At 55.2% G+C, this 22,058-nt stretch overlaps 1 protein-coding gene across 1 annotated transcript; it reads right to left on the bottom strand.

Moving 5' to 3' along the window:
• Positions 1-3,542: 3,542 nt before the first annotated feature.
• OTUB2 (OTU deubiquitinase, ubiquitin aldehyde binding 2) lies at positions 3,543-20,657 on the bottom strand. The gene is made up of 6 exons (XM_012655216.1): positions 20,500-20,657; positions 10,869-10,964; positions 9,637-9,755; positions 5,882-5,966; positions 5,235-5,429; positions 3,543-4,348 (listed from the first exon to the last, which is right to left on the bottom strand). The coding sequence occupies exons 1-6, from the start codon at positions 20,500-20,502 to the stop codon at positions 4,142-4,144; spliced, it is 705 nt and encodes a 234-aa protein (XP_012510670.1). The 5' UTR covers positions 20,503-20,657; the 3' UTR covers positions 3,543-4,141.
• Between the last annotated feature and the right edge of the window lie 1,401 nt (positions 20,658-22,058).

Below are 22,058 nucleotides of genomic sequence, written 5' to 3' on the forward strand. Positions count from 1 at the left end.
CCGTGCTTACCCTCTTCATAGCACTTGCCACAGTGTTTCCTAGGCTGAGCTCTTTGGGGCTGAGGCCCTTAAGGCTTGGGTCGGCCTGGTGTAAATGTGTGCTGAGGCAACAGGGATCTCCCCGTCCTGCCCCAGCTTTCTCTGGGTCAGTCTGGGTGAGTAACCACAGTAACCTCTACCCGTGGCAGAAGCACAGATTTCCACACAGCCGTCTGGGCTTGCAAACAGGTGCTTATTAGAGCACAATACAGTTGCTTACTTTAAGGGGTGCTAGGGATTGGAGGTGCACAAGTGGGCCTAGATACCCCAAGATCCAAGTAACCCAGCCTCCCTCAGCCTTACAGTTAGCAAGGTTGCGGGGATGGCAGCAGGATTCCCTCAGCCCCTCTAGGTAACTATAGCAGGACACTGGCCTCGTGCCTCAACTCAGATTCTGGTGGCACTGAGCATGGACTAAATGCCAGGCATTGTTAGGCACTTTTATCTAATTAGCATTTAGTCTTCAAGGCCCTGAGTCATAAGTCTTAATACCCAGTTTTGTAGTTGAGCATGTGGACACCGAGTGGTTAAAACTTACCCAAGGTCACACAGCAGCCGAGTGGCAGAGCTGGGGTTAGAATTCAGGGTGTCTTCCATGTGGGCCCAGGGCAAGTTCAGAAAACTACTTTGGTCTTACGAGACAGCAGTGTTGCCAAAGGATCCCCCCACCCTCCTCCCCAGTATCCCAGACAGGAGAAATCACCCCAGTCTGTGAGGTCAGCTGCTGACTAACAGCTGTCAGAGGACAGCAGGGGACTCTCCATTTCCCAAGTGATGTAGTTGAGGTCAGCAGGATTAATAAGCAGGCTCAAGGTCCCTGAGCAGCACCTGCGCCCTGGGAGTGAGGCCGCTTGTCACAGGCCAAACCCAGATCCCAGTGACCATTGATATCCTGCCCTAGCCCTTTAACAGCCCTTTTTTTGGTGCAGGAGCTAAATAGACAGGTTTTGAAAGATAGGGCCAGCCTTCCAGGCAGTACTACTCTTGTCACCTGGTCTGTGGGCAGAGCTTCCAGATCGAGTATCCTGGATCTGCCATGCAAAAGGGGCATCCCTCCCGAGCTAATCCACTCACATAGGTAATAAGCACTAGTGGAGAGTAGTATTGCTCTTGGGTGCATGCCAGGTACCCAATATTAAGCAGCCAGGACAAAAGGTGTTATGGAAACCATTTTAATGCTAGGAAAATGTTTTCACCTACTACCCAGGAAGCTGTAGGGCTTGGCCCACATCCCATAGGGCCAGGGGCCCCTGGCAACCACCCCCCCCCCCACCATTTCTGCTGAGGGTGGCAAATGTGTTTGGCCTTTAGACTTGTCTAATGGTCCCTTGATGCTCCCACTGTTTGGGGAAGCCACAGTCACTTGCCGAGGTGGCGTGCTTCCCCACCTGCTGTGCCCTTCTGCTTGCCTTTTGGAAGAGTAGGCCCGGGAGCATCTCATCTGTACAGTACTCGCAGGTGTCAGAAATTCCAGCTGTTTTCACACATCTCATTCCATTTTAACCAATAGTCCTGTGATGTGTGGGTGTTGTCTCCTCTTCATACATGTGGGAATTGGGGCTCAGAGAGGTGAAGCGACTTGGCCAAGATCACACAGCTCGTAAATGGCAAAGCTGAAGTTTGAGCCCTGGAAGTCTGGCTCCAGAGCCCCTTCATTTGTGCTTAAAATAGGAACCCAGTCAAAAGCAGGGCCAGAGTTCTTCCTGTTGCTATAGTTCTACTGATCTATAAAGTTTCCTTTGGAAAGAAAGTAGTAAACATGCAGTTATAAAGACAAGCTCTTAAAGCAACCTTCTTTCCAGCTTTTGGTGTAGAAAGAAATGGCTCCGCAGGGTGAAGGTGGAGGCTCATCCAGGAAGCGTGATGCCAGAATGACTGGCCACTGCGGACGCGCAAGGAATGTCCAGATGACTGGGTTGTAACGAGGTACCAATCCTGCCGCTCCTCTTCCACAGCGCTTGCCCTTGGAGACAGCTGAGGGCAGACGTGGAGGGAATGGGGCCAGTGCTTTGAATCTGGCCAATGGTTTTGTGAAAAAGGGAAAGCAGAGGATAGATAAGCCCATGAAGATGACTTGGCCTGCCACTGCCAGAGCCTGGGGATGCTGACTCCAAAGTGATAGATTCTTTGCCGGGAAGAGGGTCCCCCGTGAGCTTCAGTGGGGTCTCTGGCCTGGAAGCGCGGTGCAGGCAAGTCTCACGGGATTTCTCCAGCCGATGTGCCAGAGAGCTCTGCTGTTGAGACTGCCACACGAGCCACAGACGCAGAGAAGTGGCAACTAGTGCTGGCTTCTGCTGTGCGCGAGGACCCGGCTGGAAGGCCCAGGACCCAGCTCACAGCCCCTCAGAGTAGCCACGTGTGTTCACACGACAGGGATTCCCTGGAGACTTGCCCGGCAAAGAGGACGCTATTCGCAAATGTGGTGTCCTCTCCCCACTCTTCCAGTGTACTTGTCAAAGACCCCAACACCTACGCAGGCCAGGATGGGACACTGACCAAATTCAGAGATGAGGGGCAGGTTTACATTCCTGTGGAAAAGTGACATAATCACTTAGCTGGAGCCCTTTGGTCCAAATTTCAGCCAAAGGCAGTATAGAAACCAGGGGCCCTGCCTGGAACTAAAGCCCCTGACATCTAAGAGTGCTACTGGCTTTTCACAAAGGCAGAATGACACAAATGCGTCCTTTGTGTCAACAGGACTCTGAGGAGTGTGCTACTCAGTCCTTGTGCACAGTTGGGCTGTCAGCAGACTCATACAGCAGCACCAACAGATTCTAGTCAATCCCTGCAGAAGGAAACCTGTGAGAAGGCAGCCTTCTACTAAGGAAGGACCCCAAAGGGCAATTCCACACCCTGCATTTTCCCTTTCCTTCTGCAAAGGGAGAGGATGCCAGCAGCGCCTCAGCCCAGCCAGTGTGTGGCTCCCCCCTGCTGCCACCTCGCCCGCCAGCCCAGGGATGAGCTCTTGGAGGTCCCGAGGCAGCAGGGTGAGGAGGTTCCTGAAGGAGGCAGGTCCAGGGGGCTGAATGACAGCTGCTGCCCAGAGTTCTCAGGCAATTTCCACAATGGAAATCTCCCCACTGCCAGTTTCCATGGCGGTCTCTGTTCTTTCCCACCCATCCTCTCGCCAGCCCATAAAGAGAGCAGAAGGAATGGGCGAAAGAAGCCAAGGGCAGCCTTGCGAAGCGTCAGCTCTGCTCAGCTGGGGTCCACGGCTGCATGTGCCAACATCTCTACCCGGCTGAGTATCTAGACTCTACTTCCAGGATATGCTGGGGATGAAGGGACAGCTGCAGCTTCCTGGTCACAGACAGAAATACACAGATTCTGGTCAGACCCTAGCCTTCCTCAGCCTCTATTCAGGTGGGGCTGACAGCAGAACCTGAAGGGCCTACCTGCCAAAACTCAGCCAGCTCTGGCCCTGAGAGAGGTAGAAGGGGCCCAACAACTTGAGCTTCATGCCGAAGGCTAAAGGCCCCTTTCTGGACTTTGACACAAAAGTCTTTTTTCTCCTTAAGTTAGGGGTAGGAAAACACACCCATCAGGAATGTTTGGAACCACACCGCAGCCCTCACATTCAAGTTGACCTCAACAGCCCATCCACCAGAGCCCAGTCCCACAACCGACCGGACTGGATTCCTTTTCGTAGGCCTGGTAAGTAAGTCACTTGAGTCAAGACAGCTGACCTTGAGTTTTCCTCCCCTGCGGAGAGGCACTACCCCTGGTAAAGAGAAACCAGAGGACCCCATTTTCGTACAATGGAATGTCAACACTGGCAGGAACCTCCTCCAGTCGAAGAAACAGGTCTGAACAGAGTGGGTGACCCACCCAGCGTCTCACAGGGAACTGGGGTGCAGAGTCAGAGGCCCTCACTTCCTGGCCCAGGATTAGAAAGCATGTGATCCTCCATCAGAATAAATACTAAAAATACCACCATTACCACAGTCCAGAATCGGTAGGCCTCATTCCCAGTGGCTCTGCCCAGAAGGCTGTACATTTCCTAGCTACAGTCTAGATCGCTTAAAAAATTCAAAAGCCGGAATGTTCCATTCAGAATGCAGTCCCATTAGGTGACAGACTCCACTGCATGGCCTAAAATTAATCAGTGTTTATCGGCTGCGTAGAGGATGTTGTAGTGGGATGTTTTATAGAGCAGGTAAACGGAAGGGGTGGCGGCCTCGGGGAACACGTGGTGGTTCAGGGCAGTGTCCATCTCGTCCACGTACTCCACCTGCAGGGCGATGTTCAGCGCCTGGGACAGGGCTGTGATCTGGATGTGGTCACACTCCATGGCCATGGGCTCCACTTCCTGCAAAGGCCAAAACGAAAACATAAGGCAGCTCAGGAGGAAGGCCTGACAGAGGTCAAGCCAGCTCAACCCTGGCTCACGGTCACAGCAAAGCCTCGGTGCTGGGACATCGTTGTCACAACAACCCATGAGGTGGGCACTGATGTCCTCACTTCACAAAGGAAAATGGCTCACTGGGAGGAAGTAGCACAACTAGAAATTGCTAGAATTGCAAGAATTGAGCCTGGATCTCTTTTATTCTAGACCCTCCCGTTGTACCTGAGAAGAGGCCACTACCTTTGAGCGACCTGGAAAGGGGGGCAGGGATTCTTCAGGTTGGGCATCAAAGAATCTCAGAGCTGAGAGGCACCTGGTCGCCCAGGGATTCCAAGCGCAAGTGCTTTCAGAGGCGCGAGCAGAGAGAGGCAGGGGTGGTGGCGGGCTGGCGAGCACGTCCCACGCGTGGCGGGCAGCTGCTGCTAGCCGGTGCTGCCATGCAAGAGTAAGGGCCTGGGGGCTAAATCTCCTGATTTTCCAGGAGAAATCCAGATACTCATATAAAATTGCCCAATTTTTAAATATTGGCAGCTCTTTCAGGTAAATACCATGCACTGTAAACCAAAACACGTGTTGGGGCAGACGTGACTCTGGGCTGTGCAGTTGTGTAAACAGGCCAGTCCAAAGCCCTTATTCTTTAGATGGGAAATCCCAAGGGAGGGGAGGTGACCTGCCCCAAGACACTCGGTACAGGCAGCTCAGGTGGGACCTGCCTGCGACATGCTAATCTAGTGCTGTTTGAATCAGTAGGGCAGCTCTGACACCCGCATCCCCTGGCTAGGGACAGGGTGCGGCAGCCTGCAGGAGACAGCAGCAGAGCCCGGGTAGGGACTGAGAACCGAGCACCTACATGCATGCAGAAGTCTTTGATGTCCATCTCGTCGTCAATGAAGTGCCGGAAGAAGTCTCCTCGGTTCTTGATGAAGGCCGACGTGAGCAGGCGCAAGAACTGCACGATTCGGTCCGAGGCGCTCTGGTCGTTGAACACTTTCAGCAGGCTGGACACCGAGCCGTCCTTCTCCACCAGCTCCACCACGCTGTAGAACTGCGCCCACCCAGCCATCAGCCAGGGAGGCCCTGGCAAGGCCCGGCCTCGCTCCTCGCCCGCCTCCCTCATTCACAGGGGTCAGCAAGACCTCGGAATTCGTACGTACGGAGGCCTGTCTAGGGAGCAGCAGTTGGGTCTCCCCCATCAGCAGCTGGGATGGGGTTCTCATGTACACACATTCAGAGAGTCCTTGAACCCACCCCCTTAACTAATCAGATGGGGAGATGTGAGGTGGAGAGGGAGTGGGGTGAAGGAGGGGCCTCCTCCCAGGGAAGGGCAGGGCCCTGGGCTCCTTGTGCCCACACACCCCTACAAGCAGGCCACAGCCCTCTGTCCTTCCCCAGGAGGAGCAGAGCTGTGGGCTGTGTGGGGACTCCCGCCGGTGTCTGCTCTGCCAGCGTGGAAGGGGGGACCTGGCTCCTCAGCCAGCATGGCCCAAGCGAACTCACGGCATTAAAGAAGTTTCGGAACTTGTGCTCCTCAAAGCCAGCAGCCAGAAGGTCGTTTGGGGTCCGCAGTACACGCTCTTTGAACCTAAAAAGGAGCAGACGCGGTGCTTACAGGGAACCACAGGGAGTGTGCTGAGACGCCAGCTGCGCGTCCCCCTTGAACCCTGCACCCAGCGGCCCCTCCAGTGAGTCCTCAGAACCCCCCGTCCCACCACAGCTGTCCCCACGCACATTTCTACCCTATTAGCACTGCCAGCCCCTCTGCCAGGGACTCTCTCCTCGGGGCTGTGCAACAGCCGGTTTGTATCTGCTCACAAGAGTGAATTAATTGTTAAATTTTCAAGAATTCAGCCAGCCAGGTGTTAACATAGCCATTATTAAAACTCGAATGATGTAAATTTACAATGAAATAAAGCATACGAAAAAAACAAAGTTAAAAAATGTTCAAAACTCATTATTTACTGATTATTTACTATGATCTATGCTCTTGAGGTTATGGGGTTGGGTCTATTGTGCACATACAGAGGAAAAATGACATGGACTGTAGTGTGTGTTACTTTGCATCTCTTCCCAACGCCCTACTCAGTGACCTCGTAAGGACAGCTGGGAGTCGATCATGACAGGAGCATTGACAGCTATCAGCAAGCAGCTGACGGCTCACATCCGGCCTCCCAGCCCCCGCCAGCAAGCTGTTAAACGTTTGCCAGCACCCAGTCACCCGTGAACACCTGGCCCAAAGGCCCTGGCTCTGGGAACTCTGCATAGCCCCTCTGCGCCCACTGCAAGGTCCCCTAATCACACGGCCCCTGCCTGGGACCTGTCCTGGCACCCTCAGGGGCATGGGGAGGAACCTGGGCCTGGCCCCCCGCTCCAGGACACACAGAGTATAGCAGCAGAGATGAGATATGGAAGAAGGGCTGCCTCCTGCACAAGAAAGACCAAGCGAGTGGCCCTGGGTGACCAGCTAGCAGACACAGAACACTGCAGCCATGCTTAGCTCTCTTGCCCAGCACCCGTCCCCTGGGAAGGGGGATCCAGGAGGCGGGGGGTTTCACAAAGGAGTACAAAGGCCTGGGTAGCTTCACAAGCTGCTATGGTCTGGGAAGATCAGGTGCCTTGGTTGCGGGAGGGAGGCACGTGGGAGGGAGGAGGCGGGTGGCATGCGTGAATAGGAAGCTGATCTCCTAAATCAGAAACAGGGCTGCTTTTGCTTAAAGGTGACTTGCCCCTGCCTAGTCCTGGGCCATATCTAAGAGCCTGATATGACCAGGACAGGTGTGGGGTGAGCTGCCTGAAGCGGAAGGAATGAGCACTGTGCTGGCTTCTGGCTGCATCCCCCTCCCGCCCCGTAAGCCCCCTGTGGCTTTGAGCGGAGGGTTCCCCTCTGTGCCGTGTGGGTGTTGATGTCACCTCCACTGCAGGGGGCTGAGGACAGGCAGGAAGTACTGAGCATCCAGTGCTTTCCACCCTCTGGCCTGCTACTGCCACTCCACTGGCGCCCACTGGGTTTCCCCTGCGGCTCAGGGCAGGGGCTGGATGGTCAGGAGACACCCTCCCACACAGCCCAGGGGTGACAATGAGGGTGCCTCCTGAGCGGGAGGTGCTGGACAGGACTAACCATCCCAGCCCTGCCCGGGCTTGACCATCCCGCCAACTTTCAAGCCAAACACCTGGGAGTCATCCTTGACCCCCCTCCCTCTCTGCTCACATGCCATGTCCAGGCCCCGCACGAATCCTGTCTACACCAACCCCACCGCATCTAGAATCTATCTGACTGCTTCTCGCCACGCCCGTCTCGTCCACCTGCTCCCACCACGGCCATCTCTCCTCCGGGTCACTCCTGACCACGTCTCCCTGTGTCCCTGCCCCAGTCTATCCTGCACACAGCAGCCAGCAGGGCAGGTCCCCTCCTCTGCTCAATCCCCCGGTGGCTCCCATGTCATTCAGGCTGAAAGGTCCTTAGAGGGGCCCATGAGGCCCCAGCCCTCTGACCTCTCCAACCCCTGCTCAACACTGCAGCCCCCGCCCGGGCTCCCTGGCCCCCTTCCCTGCCTGACGTTTCCCGCAACACTCATCGCCACCTGACACCGGACGCAGCTACTTGTGTCCCGTCATCTTCTCCCGGTAGGATGCAAGCTCCGTGAGGCAGGGATTTCTGTCTCTCTCATTCCCGTTCACGGTGGCACCCCCTGTGCACTTACTGGCGAGGCAAGGGAGGGTGAGGGAAGGTGGCCAGAGCACAGGGGCTGGCGGAGAGAGAGACGCAGGGGCTGGGCTTGCCCAGCAATACCTCACCGAGTCCTCACGACAGCACCCTTAGGTATGAAATATTATCCACCTTCCACAGATGTGAAAACTGAGGCTCAGAGAGGCCACGTCACTTGCCCAGGGTCACACAGAAAGTAAGCGAGAGAGTGCGGTCTGACCTCAGAGGCCAGGGCGGCTGCATGGCACAATTCCAGGGGACATGGGTCATGGGGAAGACGAAGTTGGGGTCACAACCCCTGCACTGTGCTGTCTCGACCCCCACAGGGCTGTGAGAAATAGGGGGGGTGCTTGAGAAAGCTGACCACCCATCTGAAGGGCCTCAGCCGGTTTCTCACTTGGGAAACCATCTGAATGGTTCATTCAAAATAAGGAACAGATGGTTTAACTTCTGCCTCCTTGGAGAGCACCTATATTTTGAACAGGAGATGGTGGCCTTAACCTAGTAGTTCTTAACCTGGCGGGTTCGCTTTTTCCTCCCAAGGAGATACCTGGCAACGTCTGGAGATGTTTTTGGGGAGAGGTTACTATTGGCATCTCATGGGTGGAGGCCAGGCACGCTGCAGGACAGCCCCCCACAGCGAGACTGGCCCCACCCCAAACGTCAGAAGTGCTGCTGTTGAGAAACCTGCTTAGCTAAAGGGGTCCACGGACCAAGCTCAGGAGCTCTGTGACCGCAGCCCCACTGCACTGTTTCCAGGGGCTGCATGTGGGGGTGCATGTCTCCGATGAGGAGAGCCCATGGACTTCACCAAATCCTCCGAGCGCGGCGAGATCACCAAAGGTTGAGAGCCAGGAGGCCTCTTGACTCCTTGCTCCTCAAAGTGCGGTCCGAGGCCGGGCGGCATGGGCATCGCCTGGGAGCTCGCAGGAAATGCAGGACCTCAGGCCCCACCCCAGACCTACCGAACGGGAACCTGCCCCTAACCGATCACAGGACCTTTGTACAAAGGTCTGGGTGTGAGAAGCCCGAACTAACCAACACGTGAAGGTCTGACGGAGGAACGGCACAGGGAAGCCCTGCGCAGAGACCTGCTCCCACACCGAGCTCAGATCCAGGCCCGGCCAGGCGCACACCTGGGCTACACACACTCCAAACCAAGGGCAGCAGGATCATCAGAACAACAGGGCAAAGGTGCTTCTTTTGTTTGTTTGTTTTCTTTTTTTTTGGGAGTGAGTCACCAAGTACCCGCCCAAACGCAACTCACCTGGGCTGACCCAGACTTGTGGATGAAATGGGGCTGGAAAGCGCTAGAAGGTCACTGATTCTATTCCCAGCCTCTTGGCAGCCCCAACTCTACCCTAGCGAGCAGCTGGGCTTCCCCAACATCAAACGCCTCTGCCAGGCAGCCCTCCAGCTCACTCCCTGGGTTAATCAGCCTGAGCGGAGGAAAAACCCTCTTGGAGACTCAGGGTTGACCTGGCGCAGAGAACCCAGGGCCTCGAGAACCCAGGGAGGTCACCTGGCGAGTCCCTCCCACCCCACTCACTTGAGGATCTCTCTGCTCTTTCCCAGCAGGGACTCCAGGTAGGAATAGCCCAGGGCCCGGTAGAAGCAGTTTCCGTCCCCTTTGGTCTTACGGATCGCGGTGAACCTTTTGCTGAGTTCCTGTGTGGGTGGGGAGAGAAGGAAATGTGGACATCTGCAGGACAAGGGCTCGGTGTGGCACTGGGCACTGGGCCTGGCTGGGCCCCAGCCCCCCCTCTCCCAGATAACACCTGCTCCCTCCCGACAGGCTGGCTGTCCCCCCAGTCTCCCCGCACCACTCATTTCATGAATACAGAAGTGCAGTGCATGCATCCTGGCCCCAGGCAGCCCACAGCCTAGGGGAGAAGACAGACGATTAGACAGTGGTGGTGCTAGGACAGAGAAGTGCCCGGCTGGGTGCCACAGGTCAGTGGCATCGACATGGGACTTTGGAAGTCAAGGAAGGCTTCCTGGAGGAATGACGCTGAGAGAAGCAGGAGCCAGCAGCAGAAGGTGGGCGGTGGGGCTTGTGGGGAAAGAGGGGCTGCAGAGTCTGGGGAAAGGGCCTCCCGGTGCCCTGGAGGGCCTCGGTCTGGACAGTCCTCCCAATATTCCTGTGCCACCCCCTGCTCCAGCTCTACTCCCAGCTGTCAGTGTCCCTCTCAACTGGCCTGGCATCCCATTTCCTGCCCTGTGGGGCTACAGGCAGGGTTTTGACGACAGAGAATGGTTTTCAAGGGGTCAGGAAGTCCCTGCTCCCCACCATTGGCGACGAGAAGGCTCAGAGCTGACCCGGGCCCACCTGCGGCAGGCTGGCAGGGGAGGAGTTGCTCCTTTGAGTCCCTGGTCTCACCTTCTGAGAGGGTTTTAGGGGACACGAGTGTCAGCTTGCTGCTTGGCCCCAGCTCCTGCCCCAGGATGTGTACCTGTGGCTGCGTTCAGATCACATGATGCCAACACCACCACCCTTAGCTGCCGATAGGCACTTGACCCAAGCGGGACCATCAGAGTCTCAGCGAGTAAATAAAGCACTAGCACAGTGTGTAGCTTTAAAAAAAATTGCTTAAAAAAATTTTTTTTTTTGCAACTGAAGGATTTCTTGCTAAGGCAAATGCCCAACATCAAAGCATTCTGGAGTGCTGGCTTTCATTTGCCCAGGAACCTGGCCCAGGCCTTCAAAGTGGCACCTCCTTCTTTGTTCCCAACTCCAGCCCATCTAATTCAGGGTCCTTTTTTCCCCACCCTCTGCCCCACCTGGATTTTCCTCTGGTAAATCCTATTTTCAGGATGATCCCGAAGAATTGATAGAATGTCACATTTTTCTGATATTAGGTTGAAAGATGTTTCACTCTGAAAGATAAAGAAGAAACGCTGTGACCATTTCAAAAGCAACTCATGGAATTCACCACGTTGGTGGCCTCTGCTAGTTACATAAGAGAGTGAATGATACCTTCCCACGAAAAGAACATGTATGTTACCTGCATCCTAGATGCCTGCCTGGATTGTCACACTCCCAGGACAGGGACAGCCAGGCTGAGCACTGCCGTGAGGAGGGACCTGGTTATGTGGAACCTCATCTTGAAACCTGCAAACTGATTCATTTTATACTTTTTTTCTTTTTTTTTTTGAAAAAGGTCTTGCTCTGTCGCCCTGGCTAGAGTGCAGTGGCTTCATCATAGCTCACAGCAACCTCAAACTCCTGGGCTCAAGCGATCCTCCTGCCCCAGCCTCCCAAGTAGCTGGGAGTACAGGTACACACGACCATGCCCGGCTAATTTTTTTTTTGTAGGGATGGGGTCTCCCTCCCTATGTTGCTCAGGCTGAGCTCAAACTCCTGGCCTCAAGCGATCCTCCTGCCTCAGCTTGGATTTTCCTCTGGTAAATCCTGTTTTCAGGATGATCCCAAAGAATTGATAGAATGTCACATTCTATTAATGATGTCCCGTCTTGGCCTCTCAAAGTTCTAGGATTACAGGCACGAGCCACCATACCGGGGCCTGGATCGTTTTATAGAATATAATACCTTGAGCCTAATGAAACCTCATGCCAAGGATAAGTGCCTTCGTCTCCCTTTGTCCTTCCTGTCTCATTCATTCACTCACTCACTCACTCATTCATTCACTCATTCTTTTATTCATCCAACAATTCCTGAACATCCAGCCTCAGCTATGCCAAATACTGTGTCACATGCTGGAAATACAGAGGGAAGAACATCTAGCACCACCCTCCCCACCCAAGGTTCACAGTCTGGAGGGAAAATGATAATGCTACAGGGTAATAAGGCCCTCAGAAGAACTGGTACATGGAGGGAGGAAGGTTTCAGAGATCTAAGTTCATGGAGCATAGCGTGGGGAGGGCATCTCCACGCACCACCTACCGGCAAAAGTTCACACTACACCAGCTCTGAGTCAATTCCAACCCAGAAAGACAAGCCTCCTAGAGAAAGGGTCTCTCCCAGGTGAGAAGAAATCGGCAGGCAGGGAGGAGGCAAAGGCAGGAGGAAGCTGCAGGGGGAGACACGTCTGTTCTAGCAGCCAACTCCTCGCCTTGGGCTATCTCATCAGCGGGGCTCAGACAGGGAGATGCACCCCTGCCTGCAAACCGCCTTTGATCTCCGCATGAAAATAGTGTAAGAGAAAGTGGCATTAAAGCCACTTATAGTTTATAGTTTAAAATAAGTGACCCTGGCTCCCACATACAACCCAGGGAGACCATTTTTATGCAACAGTGCACAGCCGAAAGGTTGGCGTTAGTTGGGATTTTTGTAAGTGGAAATCTAGTTTTCCATCCGTTTATCGCCGTCATTTTTGACACTTAGTTGTCGCTGGAGCTTGCCTCTTTCACAGCGGCCTTTCCCAGTGGTCTCAGCCTCATCACTGACTAGAGAATGACCTCAACCCAATGCCATCTGCTCAGGGAGGAGCCTTTCAGTGTTTTAAACCCCTTTCTCCACCCGAAGAAATATATCTGGATTTTTAATGATGAGCTTTCCCCAAAGTTGAGCACACAGAAGCAGAGAGCTGGGCCACGAGATTATGAGGCCTAAACGACGTCTCGGTTTGCTCCTGTCCCCACATTGGACAGACTCCAAACTCACATCGGGCCCAGATTCCCATGTCCAGCATCAGGACTGCGGAGAGGTGCCGGGACTGGGAAGGGCCGTCTCTAGGGGACCTGGATGTCCCCACCTATCAAAGTCTCCAAGCCACACAGCCTCTCCTGCCTCGGGACAGCTTATCATACTGTCTGCCTGACTCCCCAGGGCCCATCACAGGGCCCGGCACAGAGCAGGAGCTGAGACGTTTGCTAAATGAATGATTATAAGCCGCCTCCTCCATGCGGCTTCCCTGGTCTCCCCGCCCCACCCGAGTCAGGCTCGGGCTCTCCCTTGCACTCACACTTTACTCCTTTTTCCCTTGCGGAGGCCCCACACATGCCCTCTCCTGGACTCAGGGGGTCAATGACAACTTCCCAGAGGAAAACGTAAAAGCATAATGGAAGATGTAGTTGTCCTAAAGACAGGAGGAAGAATGTTTCCAAAAGAGGAAACAGAGGAAACAAACACTTAGGGCGGGGAGAAGGGATTCTGGGTTTTGTTTCTGGAAAGTTCCATCCTGTACCCACCCTTCTTTGCAAAATTAAGTCAGCCCCAGGCTCCTTCCTCCCTCTGGCCTGACACCACGGTGGCAGGGCAACCGGAAACAATCAGGGGGCAGCAGACGACCACCCTGGGGCAGGCGCCGAGGGCTGCTGTCCCATCGGCCGTGGCCCGTTTCTTCCTCACTGGCAGAACCCTGCAACTCGATGAAAAGTGACTGGGAAAGCCGTGCCACTCCCACCGCGTTCCCAGTCACTGTCCTCGCCTCCCTCGCAGCTGTGGGCGGCCAAGTGAACGGGGCTGGCCGGCTGGACCCATGAAAAACTTGCAGGGCCTTCTAGGAAAGCTTTTGGCTTTAAATAAAAAATATTAAATGGCAGCTCAGGGCCCTCCCTGCTGCTGAGAGCTGAGCTCACCACACCCTTGGTCCCGGGGACACACCGTTGGCACCTGGCCCCGGCAAGGCATTTTTTTCACGTTTTCCCTTCATCCCTGATCCCTGCTCAGATCCCTCCATACCCCCGACCCTTGGTTGGTGGTCTCCTTGGCACGTCAATATGTGTCTGTTATGATGATGATGATAAAAATGTATGTACCACGAAACTTTCTGTTTTAACCATTTTTAACCACAGTTCGGTGGCATCAAGGACATCCACGTTGTTGTGGTACCGTCACCACCGTCCACCTCCAGAACGTTTTCATCTTCCCAAACTGAAACTCCATCTGCATTGAACGCTAACTCCCATTCCCCTTCCCCCAGTCTCTGGCAACCACCTTTCTACTTTTCTGTCTCTAATGAATTTGACTAGTCTAGGTTCCTCCTACAAATGAAATGTATCTGTCTTTTAAAAAATACAGAGTTGTATGTACGCCTGCATTTTAAGTTTGCATGTTATCCTATGGATATTGTGGGGTTTTCTTCCTTTGCTCAGTATTATTTCAGAGCCACCCCTGCTGTCACACGGCATGGGTCGCCCGCATCTGCAGGTGACGGAGCCTTGGGGCAGCGGGTTGGCTCCAGCGCCCCCTAGTGGTCTCCAGTGTGTTTACGGGGCACCTGGGGGACAAGCGGGTTTCCACCTGGGCCCTTCAAGTCCCTGCGTGGCACCTTCAGAATGACCCAAATCAGCTCAAGGCGGTCCCTGCCACCTTCCCACCAGCACAGCCCTGGTCACAGCCCCGGGCAAGACTAGAGACTCAAGTCCAGAGAAAACCCCAGGTACATCCTCAATTTTCCAGCCCATAAATCAGGTACGATGCTTTGTGTTTGATCCTGGCTGACTCTAACTGATGCTTGTTGTTTAAACTATGGCTGGACATTTCCAGGATATTATGGAGAAAGGACAGGCAGGCCACGCCTGACAATGTCCTGTCAGACCTAATCAGGCCACCTGAAGGGATTTTAGCCCTTTAATTGCTGGCTTGCAAATAGATGCTAATTAAGTCAGGCAGATAGCACCTCAACTTGGAGACAGTTTTTAGCAGATTGAAGCTGGGAATATATTTCAAAGTGAGAAAAGGATGTTTCTTTAATCTCTGGCTTTTTCCTCAGCAACCCTGGGAACTAGAACGTGGGCTGGGTGTTCAGACCGGGTTTGAGTCCTTGGAGGGAGCCTGCACTGTGTCTGCCTGCTGGCCTTGGAGGACGGGCTTGGGCTGCGACTAAAGAGCCGCATGTAAAGCACGTCCTGTAACGCCAGAGATACGCTCCTGATACCCCAGCCCTGACGCACACACCGCCCCCAACCTCCAAATTTAGAGAGAGCGGGAGTCCCCTGCTTTTCTCTCCCAAGCCTCTCTGCATCTCTAAAACCTGCCCACATAACCCAGGAATTCTTCAAGCAGCCACGTGCCCAACTCCGTGTAAGGCTCTCCAGGTACCCCTGCCCCCGACAAGAGACCGTGGGGCGGGGCACCGGAGGCTGCAGGGTGGGGAGGCGCCGAGCGGAAAGGAGTGGGCTCAGGCAGCCCAGTCCCTCAGTCCTGGAAGGCCTGTCCCAGAACACTCTAGTCTAGACAGCGTGGGACCCCGAGCGAGGTCCTCGTCACCTCCAGTGTGTGTTCTCTGAGGGCTCCTCTTGGAGTAGGCACAGCTCAGAGTTTGAATCCGGCCTCTCTGAGCTTTTGTGAGAGGTGAAATGAATGAAGTCCCACAGGACAGGGACCTTCTGTCACTTCTGTTCACGAGTGTACCCCAAGGGCCTGGAACACCATTGGCACCCAGCAGGTGCTCAGTTATTGCCTGTTGAACGAAGGAAGCTAACCTTCGCTGGGCATTCACTGCATACTCTCAATAGGTTATCTCATTTGAGCCTCAAATATCTTTTTTAAAGATGAGGAAACTGAGGCACAGAAAGGCCAAGCCATTTGCCCCAGGTCACATGGTGTGACAATCTCAGGCAGGGACTTGGGACTCTGGTCACCAAGCACATCAGAGGCATTCAACAAAGCAGGTGCCATTCTGCACCCTGTCACCCTCCAAGAAGAGAACTCACCTGGTCTATTGTCAATTCCTAACAATTCCTCAATAGCCAGGCCTCGGCTCTCACCTCTGCCTGTAACCCCAGCAACGTGCCCTTCCTCAGGGCATCCAAGTGCACCTGCAGCCCAGGCTTGGGGCCCCAGTGGGCAGCGCCAGCCCTTGGCCAGCCCCATCTCCCACCTGGGCAGGGCCGGCGAGTCAGCCTGGCCAACCAGGCCCAGCCTGCAGCCACAGCTCACCGCGTGGCCTGACCTCGAGGTGCTGACTCCTTTGCAGAGAAGGTCAGAGCCTCCAGTCTCACCTGCCAGAAGGGCAGGGCTCAGACCTGGGCCACCCTCCTCTCTCAGAAGGTCCCAGTCACCTGCAGAGACTTACACTGTCCTCAGCCCTGGCCTGGCCTGTCTGGGGCAGAGGCCTCCACGGTGGGCTGTTCCAGGGCTGATAGGAAATGCCCTTTTAAATGTCTGCTCTGGGGCATGACATATAAAATATATATGTATGGAGTGCTCGACATTTTTTTATTGATAAAGTCAAAAATGTTTGGAGGACATGGCTTTAGGGGAGATCTATTGCCCTGAGTTTCCTTTTGCTGTTGTATAATAACAAGTTAGCACAAATTTAGTGTCTCGGAACAACACAAGTTTCTGATCTTATAGTTCTGGTGGTCCCAAGTCCAAAAAGAGTCTCCCTGGGCTAAAGTCCAGATGTCAGAGGGGCTGCGCGCTTCCTGCAGGCTCCAGGACAATCTGTGTTCTGCCTTCTTCCGTTTCCAGAGGCTGCCCTGTCCCCTGGTCTGTTTCCACTGTCTCTACCGCTGATTCCAACCCCTGCTCCCCCCGCAGGGACCCTCGTAGCTCCATCCCTGCGCCCACCTGGATAACTCAGGATCTTAGTTTGATCCCATCTGCCAAGTCCCCTAGCCATGGTGACATACCGGCTCTCCTCAGGTAACACCTCCCAGCGGACCCTCCTCAGATCCTCATGTCTGCACCAACCTGTGCCTAGACAGAGCTCCAGCCTCAAACAGCCAGCAGCCGCTCGGGTGTCTGAGCACGGCTGTGAGTTAGCATGTCCCCAACCGCTCTCTTGCTCCACCACGCACCCCCAGAACGCTGCCGCCCAGCCAGAGCTCACTCCGTGGCCCAGGAGTGCTCCTCCACTCCCCTCCTGCCCGTAGGCTGTGCACAGCTCCGACCCACTTGGCCCTTGCTCTCCTCGCTCTCCTCGCTCCCGCACAGCCCCCCTTCTGCTCCTCAACAAGACATACCCGCTTCTACCTCAGGGCCTTGGCACATGCTGTTCCTCCTGCCTAGAACGCTCATCTGCCTCTTCCCATGATGCAGGTGACGTCACCTCAGAGAGACCTTCCCAGACCAGGCTGTCTGAAGTTGCCCCTCCCTCCAGCTTATTTTACCTCTTCAGGGCATGATCTGACAGTAGGTTCCCCGTTTATTTGCATACTGACTGTCTCCTTCCAGGAGAGTATCAATTCCATGAGGGCCGAGACTTTGCCTCTGTCACTGCTGGCTCCCGGGGCCTGGCACACAGCAATGCTCCAAAAATGTTGACCGAGTGCTACGGGTTGAATTGTGTCACCCCAAAATTCATATGTGGAATTCCTAACCCCCAGTATCTCAGAATGTGACCTTATTTGGAAATAGGGTTATTGCGGATGTAGTTAGCTAAGATGAGGTCGTACTGGAGCGGGGTGGGCCCCTAATCCAACCTGACTGGTGTCCTTACAGAAAGAGGAAATGAGGACACAGACACGCACGCGGGGAGAAGGCCGTGTGAAGATCAGGGTTCTGCTGCCACAGCCAAGGAACTACCAGAAGCTCGGAGGGAGGCCCGGGACAGACCCTCCCCCGGCACCTTCAGAGGGAGCGTGGCCCTGCTGACGCCTTGATCTTGGACTTCTAGCCTGTGAGAGAAAGAACTTCTGTTGTCCTGAACCCCCCAGGCCGCGGTGCTCTGCGACAGCAGCCCCGCAGACGAGCCCACTGAGTGAACGAGCGCACCATGGACTAGCTGGTCTCGGACTCCGGCCTGGCCGCCTCCACCCCTGTGTCCGCTTCACTGCCAGAGAGATCGTCCAAGTTAACCAGCTCTTACTTCTCAAAAGTATGTCACGGTTCCCTCCCCACCATCTGCAGCACCCAAACTCCACAACACAGAGAGTGAAGCCCTGCCCAGAACGTTCTGACCCCACCTAATTTTCCAGACTCATCTCCCCTGCCTCCCGCAAGCGCCCTGCATCTACAGAGGCTGCTCGCCTTGGCCAGAATACCATGGCATTGTTGACCACGTTTCCAGGCCTTTAAGCCCCCTGTGCCCCCACGTGGAATGTCCTCTTCCTCAAATCCTTCCTGAACTCTCCTACACATCCTTCAACACCCAGCTCAAAAGACCTCCTCTGCGAACCCTTCCCCAACACTCCCACCCCCTCAGAGTGCACTAACTTCCTGCTGTGCCCCCAAAGCCCTTGGCCAGCCTCTTAGGCCACTGCCAGTAGCTCAGGGACTGCTGTGTCCAGCTCTGTCTTGGCCCCAGGCTCCCGGAGAGGACAGACACCTTGTTGTTCTCATCACTGACACGGTGCCCCGCACAGGCCCGACAGGGGCGCCCACCAGGACTTGTTTCACAGGTGACAGAACAAAGCACGACAGGACCCTGTGGTTTTACTGTTTATGTCTGACTCCCACTCATTCATTCACCAAATGCTCAACGCACTTCGAGGGCTCACGAGACTCCTCACCATCTGCAGCCTCTGCCAGTGGCAGCCTCAGGCCTGGTCCTTGTCCCAGCCCCTGCCCTCCCCAAGGGGCTTCCTGTCTTCTACCTGGGGCCCCCTTCCTAAGCTTAGCCCGGTGACTTTGAAACAGGAAAGCAAAGGAGATGCTGTATTTTCCAAGGACATTGTCTTATGTCCACCCCCGCCCCCACCATGCACACCATGTGGACTCAGACAACACACGAAATTACCACACAGCACAGGGCCCAACATGGTCCCTGGCACATAGTAGGTGCTCAATAAATGCCATGTGAAGGGAAAAGAACAGACCCTGCATAGCCTCCACCCCCATGATTCCCCAGCAGACGTCCCATTTAGTGGGTTAACCACTTCGTCCACCTCCAAGGCCCCCAGGCCTCTGAGGGTGAGCGCTTGGTGCGCTGGACCCCATCTGCCCTCTGACTTCCAGTCTCCCGGGCCAGCGCAGATGGGAGGGTGGAGTCAGCAGTCTCACCACTGCGCAGCACAAAAGGCAGAAGTTGAGGTCCCACCCCCTACTGCCCCTGCTGTGCCCTCAGCTACCCAGTGGTGGCCAAAGGGCATGCCAGCCTCTGGCTCCCAGGTGGCTAAACCCAGCATTCCCAGCATTATTACCCCAGCTCGTGCCACTCCCTGGGTGATGCAGGAACAGCTGGACCACCATCCAGGAGCAGCCGAACCAGGTAAACCCTTGGGCACCAGGTAGAAGCAGGAAGCTGGTGCTTCCAGATGCCCCAGGGGCCCCCACCCACACCCCAGGCGCAGGCTGGCTTGGTCAGGACAGCGCTGGCTCAGGTGCCCTGGCTGCCCGTGCCACACCCAGAACATGCCAGGCCATGACCAGGCTTTGACCCATACCCCAGCCCACAGCATCTGCAGCGGTGACCCATTTTCCTGCCCAGACATAGGAGGGAGGAGGCCAAGCAGGAAGAACCAGGCACCCGTGCACACCCATTTCAAAGACTCCGTGATCACAGGAAAAGCCGTGGCCAATCACCTCACATGGTCCTCGCTGCAGCGCCTCACGCACATGTGCTGAGGAGGGGAACAGACCAACCAAAGCCTCTTGGCTTTCCAAGGGGTGGAGGCAAGACTTGAACCCAGGGCTGTGTGGCCCTGAGCCAGGCCACCAGACCACACACTCCACAAGCTCCCTGGAGCCCCCTGCTCAGGGTTGAAGGGTTTTAGGCAACCATCCGACCCAGTCCCCTGCAGGAAACCTGACCCCACAGAACCTGGAAGGTGGGCTGATGTGACACAAACAGCACTGAACTGGGGGTCCAGAGGCTTGGGTCCAAGTCTCAGGTCCACCACAATCAGTATCAGCCCCTTCCCTGTTTGGCCTCAGTTTGCCCACCTGCCCAAGCCCGGGAGTAGATCTGGCTCAGGGGGTCTCTGGGGCCCTTTCTGCTCAGACAAGACTCAGGATCAGGGGTTCCTCTAGTCTTTGCTTTCCCTGGACCCCTAACTCATGCTCCTCAAAACTTGAGGCAGCCTGTCCACGTGGGTCCTAACTCCAAAGACAGAGCGAATGTCCAGCCGCCCACGGGGACAGCGAACTGGCCACCTGTGCAACCCCCAAGTTCACTGATGGGGTTGGGGTGGGGGCTAGGTGGCGGTGGTCTTTGACGGCCAAACCCTCGGCGGGTGGGGCCATGAGCTGTCGACTGGGGGGCTACCTAACAAAGAGGAGGAGACCCACAGTCTGGAGACTCCAGTCCTCGTTCCGGTCCAGCCCGCCTACCTTGCGCCGTCTGGGCAGCACCCCCGGGGCCACCTGGGGCAGACGCACAGGGAGGGGGGCCTCGGGCGGAGCTAGATCTCCTCTGCTGGGCGTCCCGGGGGACAGGAGGGCGCGACCCGGTCCCCAGCATCCGTCCGGACTCAGGATCCGGGATCCGAACGCCGCGGGGACAGCGAGGGGAATGAGCCTCGCGCCCGACCCGGTCCCGCGAGTGCACATGCGCCCAGTCACGAACCCGCCCCCCGCGCCCCCTTCCCGCTCCCCCACTGCGTTCCCACCGCGACCACTGACCATAGTGACCGGAGCCGCCGGGCCAGGTCCCGCCCCAGCGAGGAGCGATCCGGTGCGGGAGGGTGCCACGGGAAGCGCTGGGGCTCCGCCGTTGGGTCGGGTGCCGGGGACTCGAGGGCGTGGGGGCGTGTGGCAAATACACCCGACCGCTCCGCGAACCAAAGCTTAGCCCTCCACTGTGTCCCAACAAGACACACGCCCTGTGATTGACGTCGGAGGTGGGCAATCAGAAGCCTGAACACAGGACGTCACAAAAAGTGGGTGGGACTTCATGCGCCTCCAGCCTATGCTTTAGGGGCCTTTTGACAGGATGCCGCCCCCTTTTAAAGACACAGAAAGCTTTTAACTAGCAAAGGAGTTAGCGCAACCCAGAAAGACAGGTAAAGGCTGAAGGGCTTTTGAACGAAACTGCAAATTGAAGTCTTCTGAAAGATTAGCTGGCTCTCCTTAATTCATAAACAAGGTCACATAAGTATAGTGTTCTCAAGATCAGAGGACAAACACTTAAGGAACACGTGTCTAATAACATTAAGTTACTCGCCTGACCCTGTGTAGCTTCTAAATAATATTTTACACCCTCCAACTCATGAATCAGTAGGTTGCCACGCACCCAATTAATGTTTGTTGAATGAATGAATGTCCAGGATCCTTGACTCTGTGGCTCTTGAACTGTAGGGATATATGTATATATATAAGGCACAGACCCGGAACCAGGTCTGGGTGACTCACCTGGCGTACAAGCTCATTATTACTGGTCACCAAACATAGGAATATGTATCATTCAGAGATTCATTCACAGCCTTGACCCCTAGAGAAGCTGCTTGGGGTGGGGAAGGGAGGGTTTGTGGGGAAGGGGTCTCCAGTGTGATGCATGCACCTGCTTTATAAATATTCTTCCCCTCCCCAACCCACCCTTACTCCACCAGCCCCAGGCACCAGGCTAGGCTCTTGGGTACATAGACATCTGTATCATGTGCTGGGTGGAGGACATGGGGTCGATGGAGGCTCAAGGAGCAGTAACAACAGCAACTGACAGTTATGCAGAGCACTTACTATGTGTCAGGCACTGTCCTAAATTCTCAGCACATACAGTATCATCTTGCTTAATTTTCTCACAACCAGTTTATGGGGGTAGGTCATGTTATTATTATCCCTACTTTACAGATGAGGAAACTGAGGCACAGAGAGATTGAGTTACTTGCCCAAATTCACAGAGCACACAAGTGGGATTCAATCCTAGGCAGTCTGACTCCAGAGCTGGTTTTGAATTCACTCTGCACATGATTACAGGGGCTGTGTACCTCCATGTGTCTATTTGGTTTTGGAGGGTTTCTGTCTGCTCTTTTGTTTTTTATAGCCAAGGAAGCCAGGGAGGTGACCCAAGCAGTCCAGTGGTGAGAAGTGGCCCAGCTGGCCTGGATCCCTGGACTGCTGACTCCTCATCCAGTGCTCGTTCCAGGATGGGTTAGGCTTCCCTCAGTGGAGGAATGGTGTGTGGTGCGTGTTATGGGGGAAGAGTCTTTCCAGCTGAAGTTTCGAGAAGCCCTCAAGCTGGGCCA

This window comes from Propithecus coquereli, unplaced genomic scaffold (genome assembly GCF_000956105.1).
Source record: "Propithecus coquereli isolate 6110/MARCELLA unplaced genomic scaffold, Pcoq_1.0 Scaffold468, whole genome shotgun sequence".
Classification (NCBI taxonomy): domain Eukaryota; kingdom Metazoa; phylum Chordata; class Mammalia; order Primates; family Indriidae; genus Propithecus; species Propithecus coquereli.

Coding starts and splice junctions, on each gene's coding strand:
- OTUB2 (XM_012655216.1), bottom strand. Junction 5,967..9,636: donor AAGAGCAGAGAGATCCTCAA/GTGAGTGGGGTG, acceptor GCTCCTTTTTAG/GTTCAAAGAGCGTGTACTGC. Junction 4,349..5,234: donor TCAAAGACTTCTGCATGCAT/GTAGGTGCTCGG, acceptor TGGCCTTTGCAG/GAAGTGGAGCCCATGGCCAT.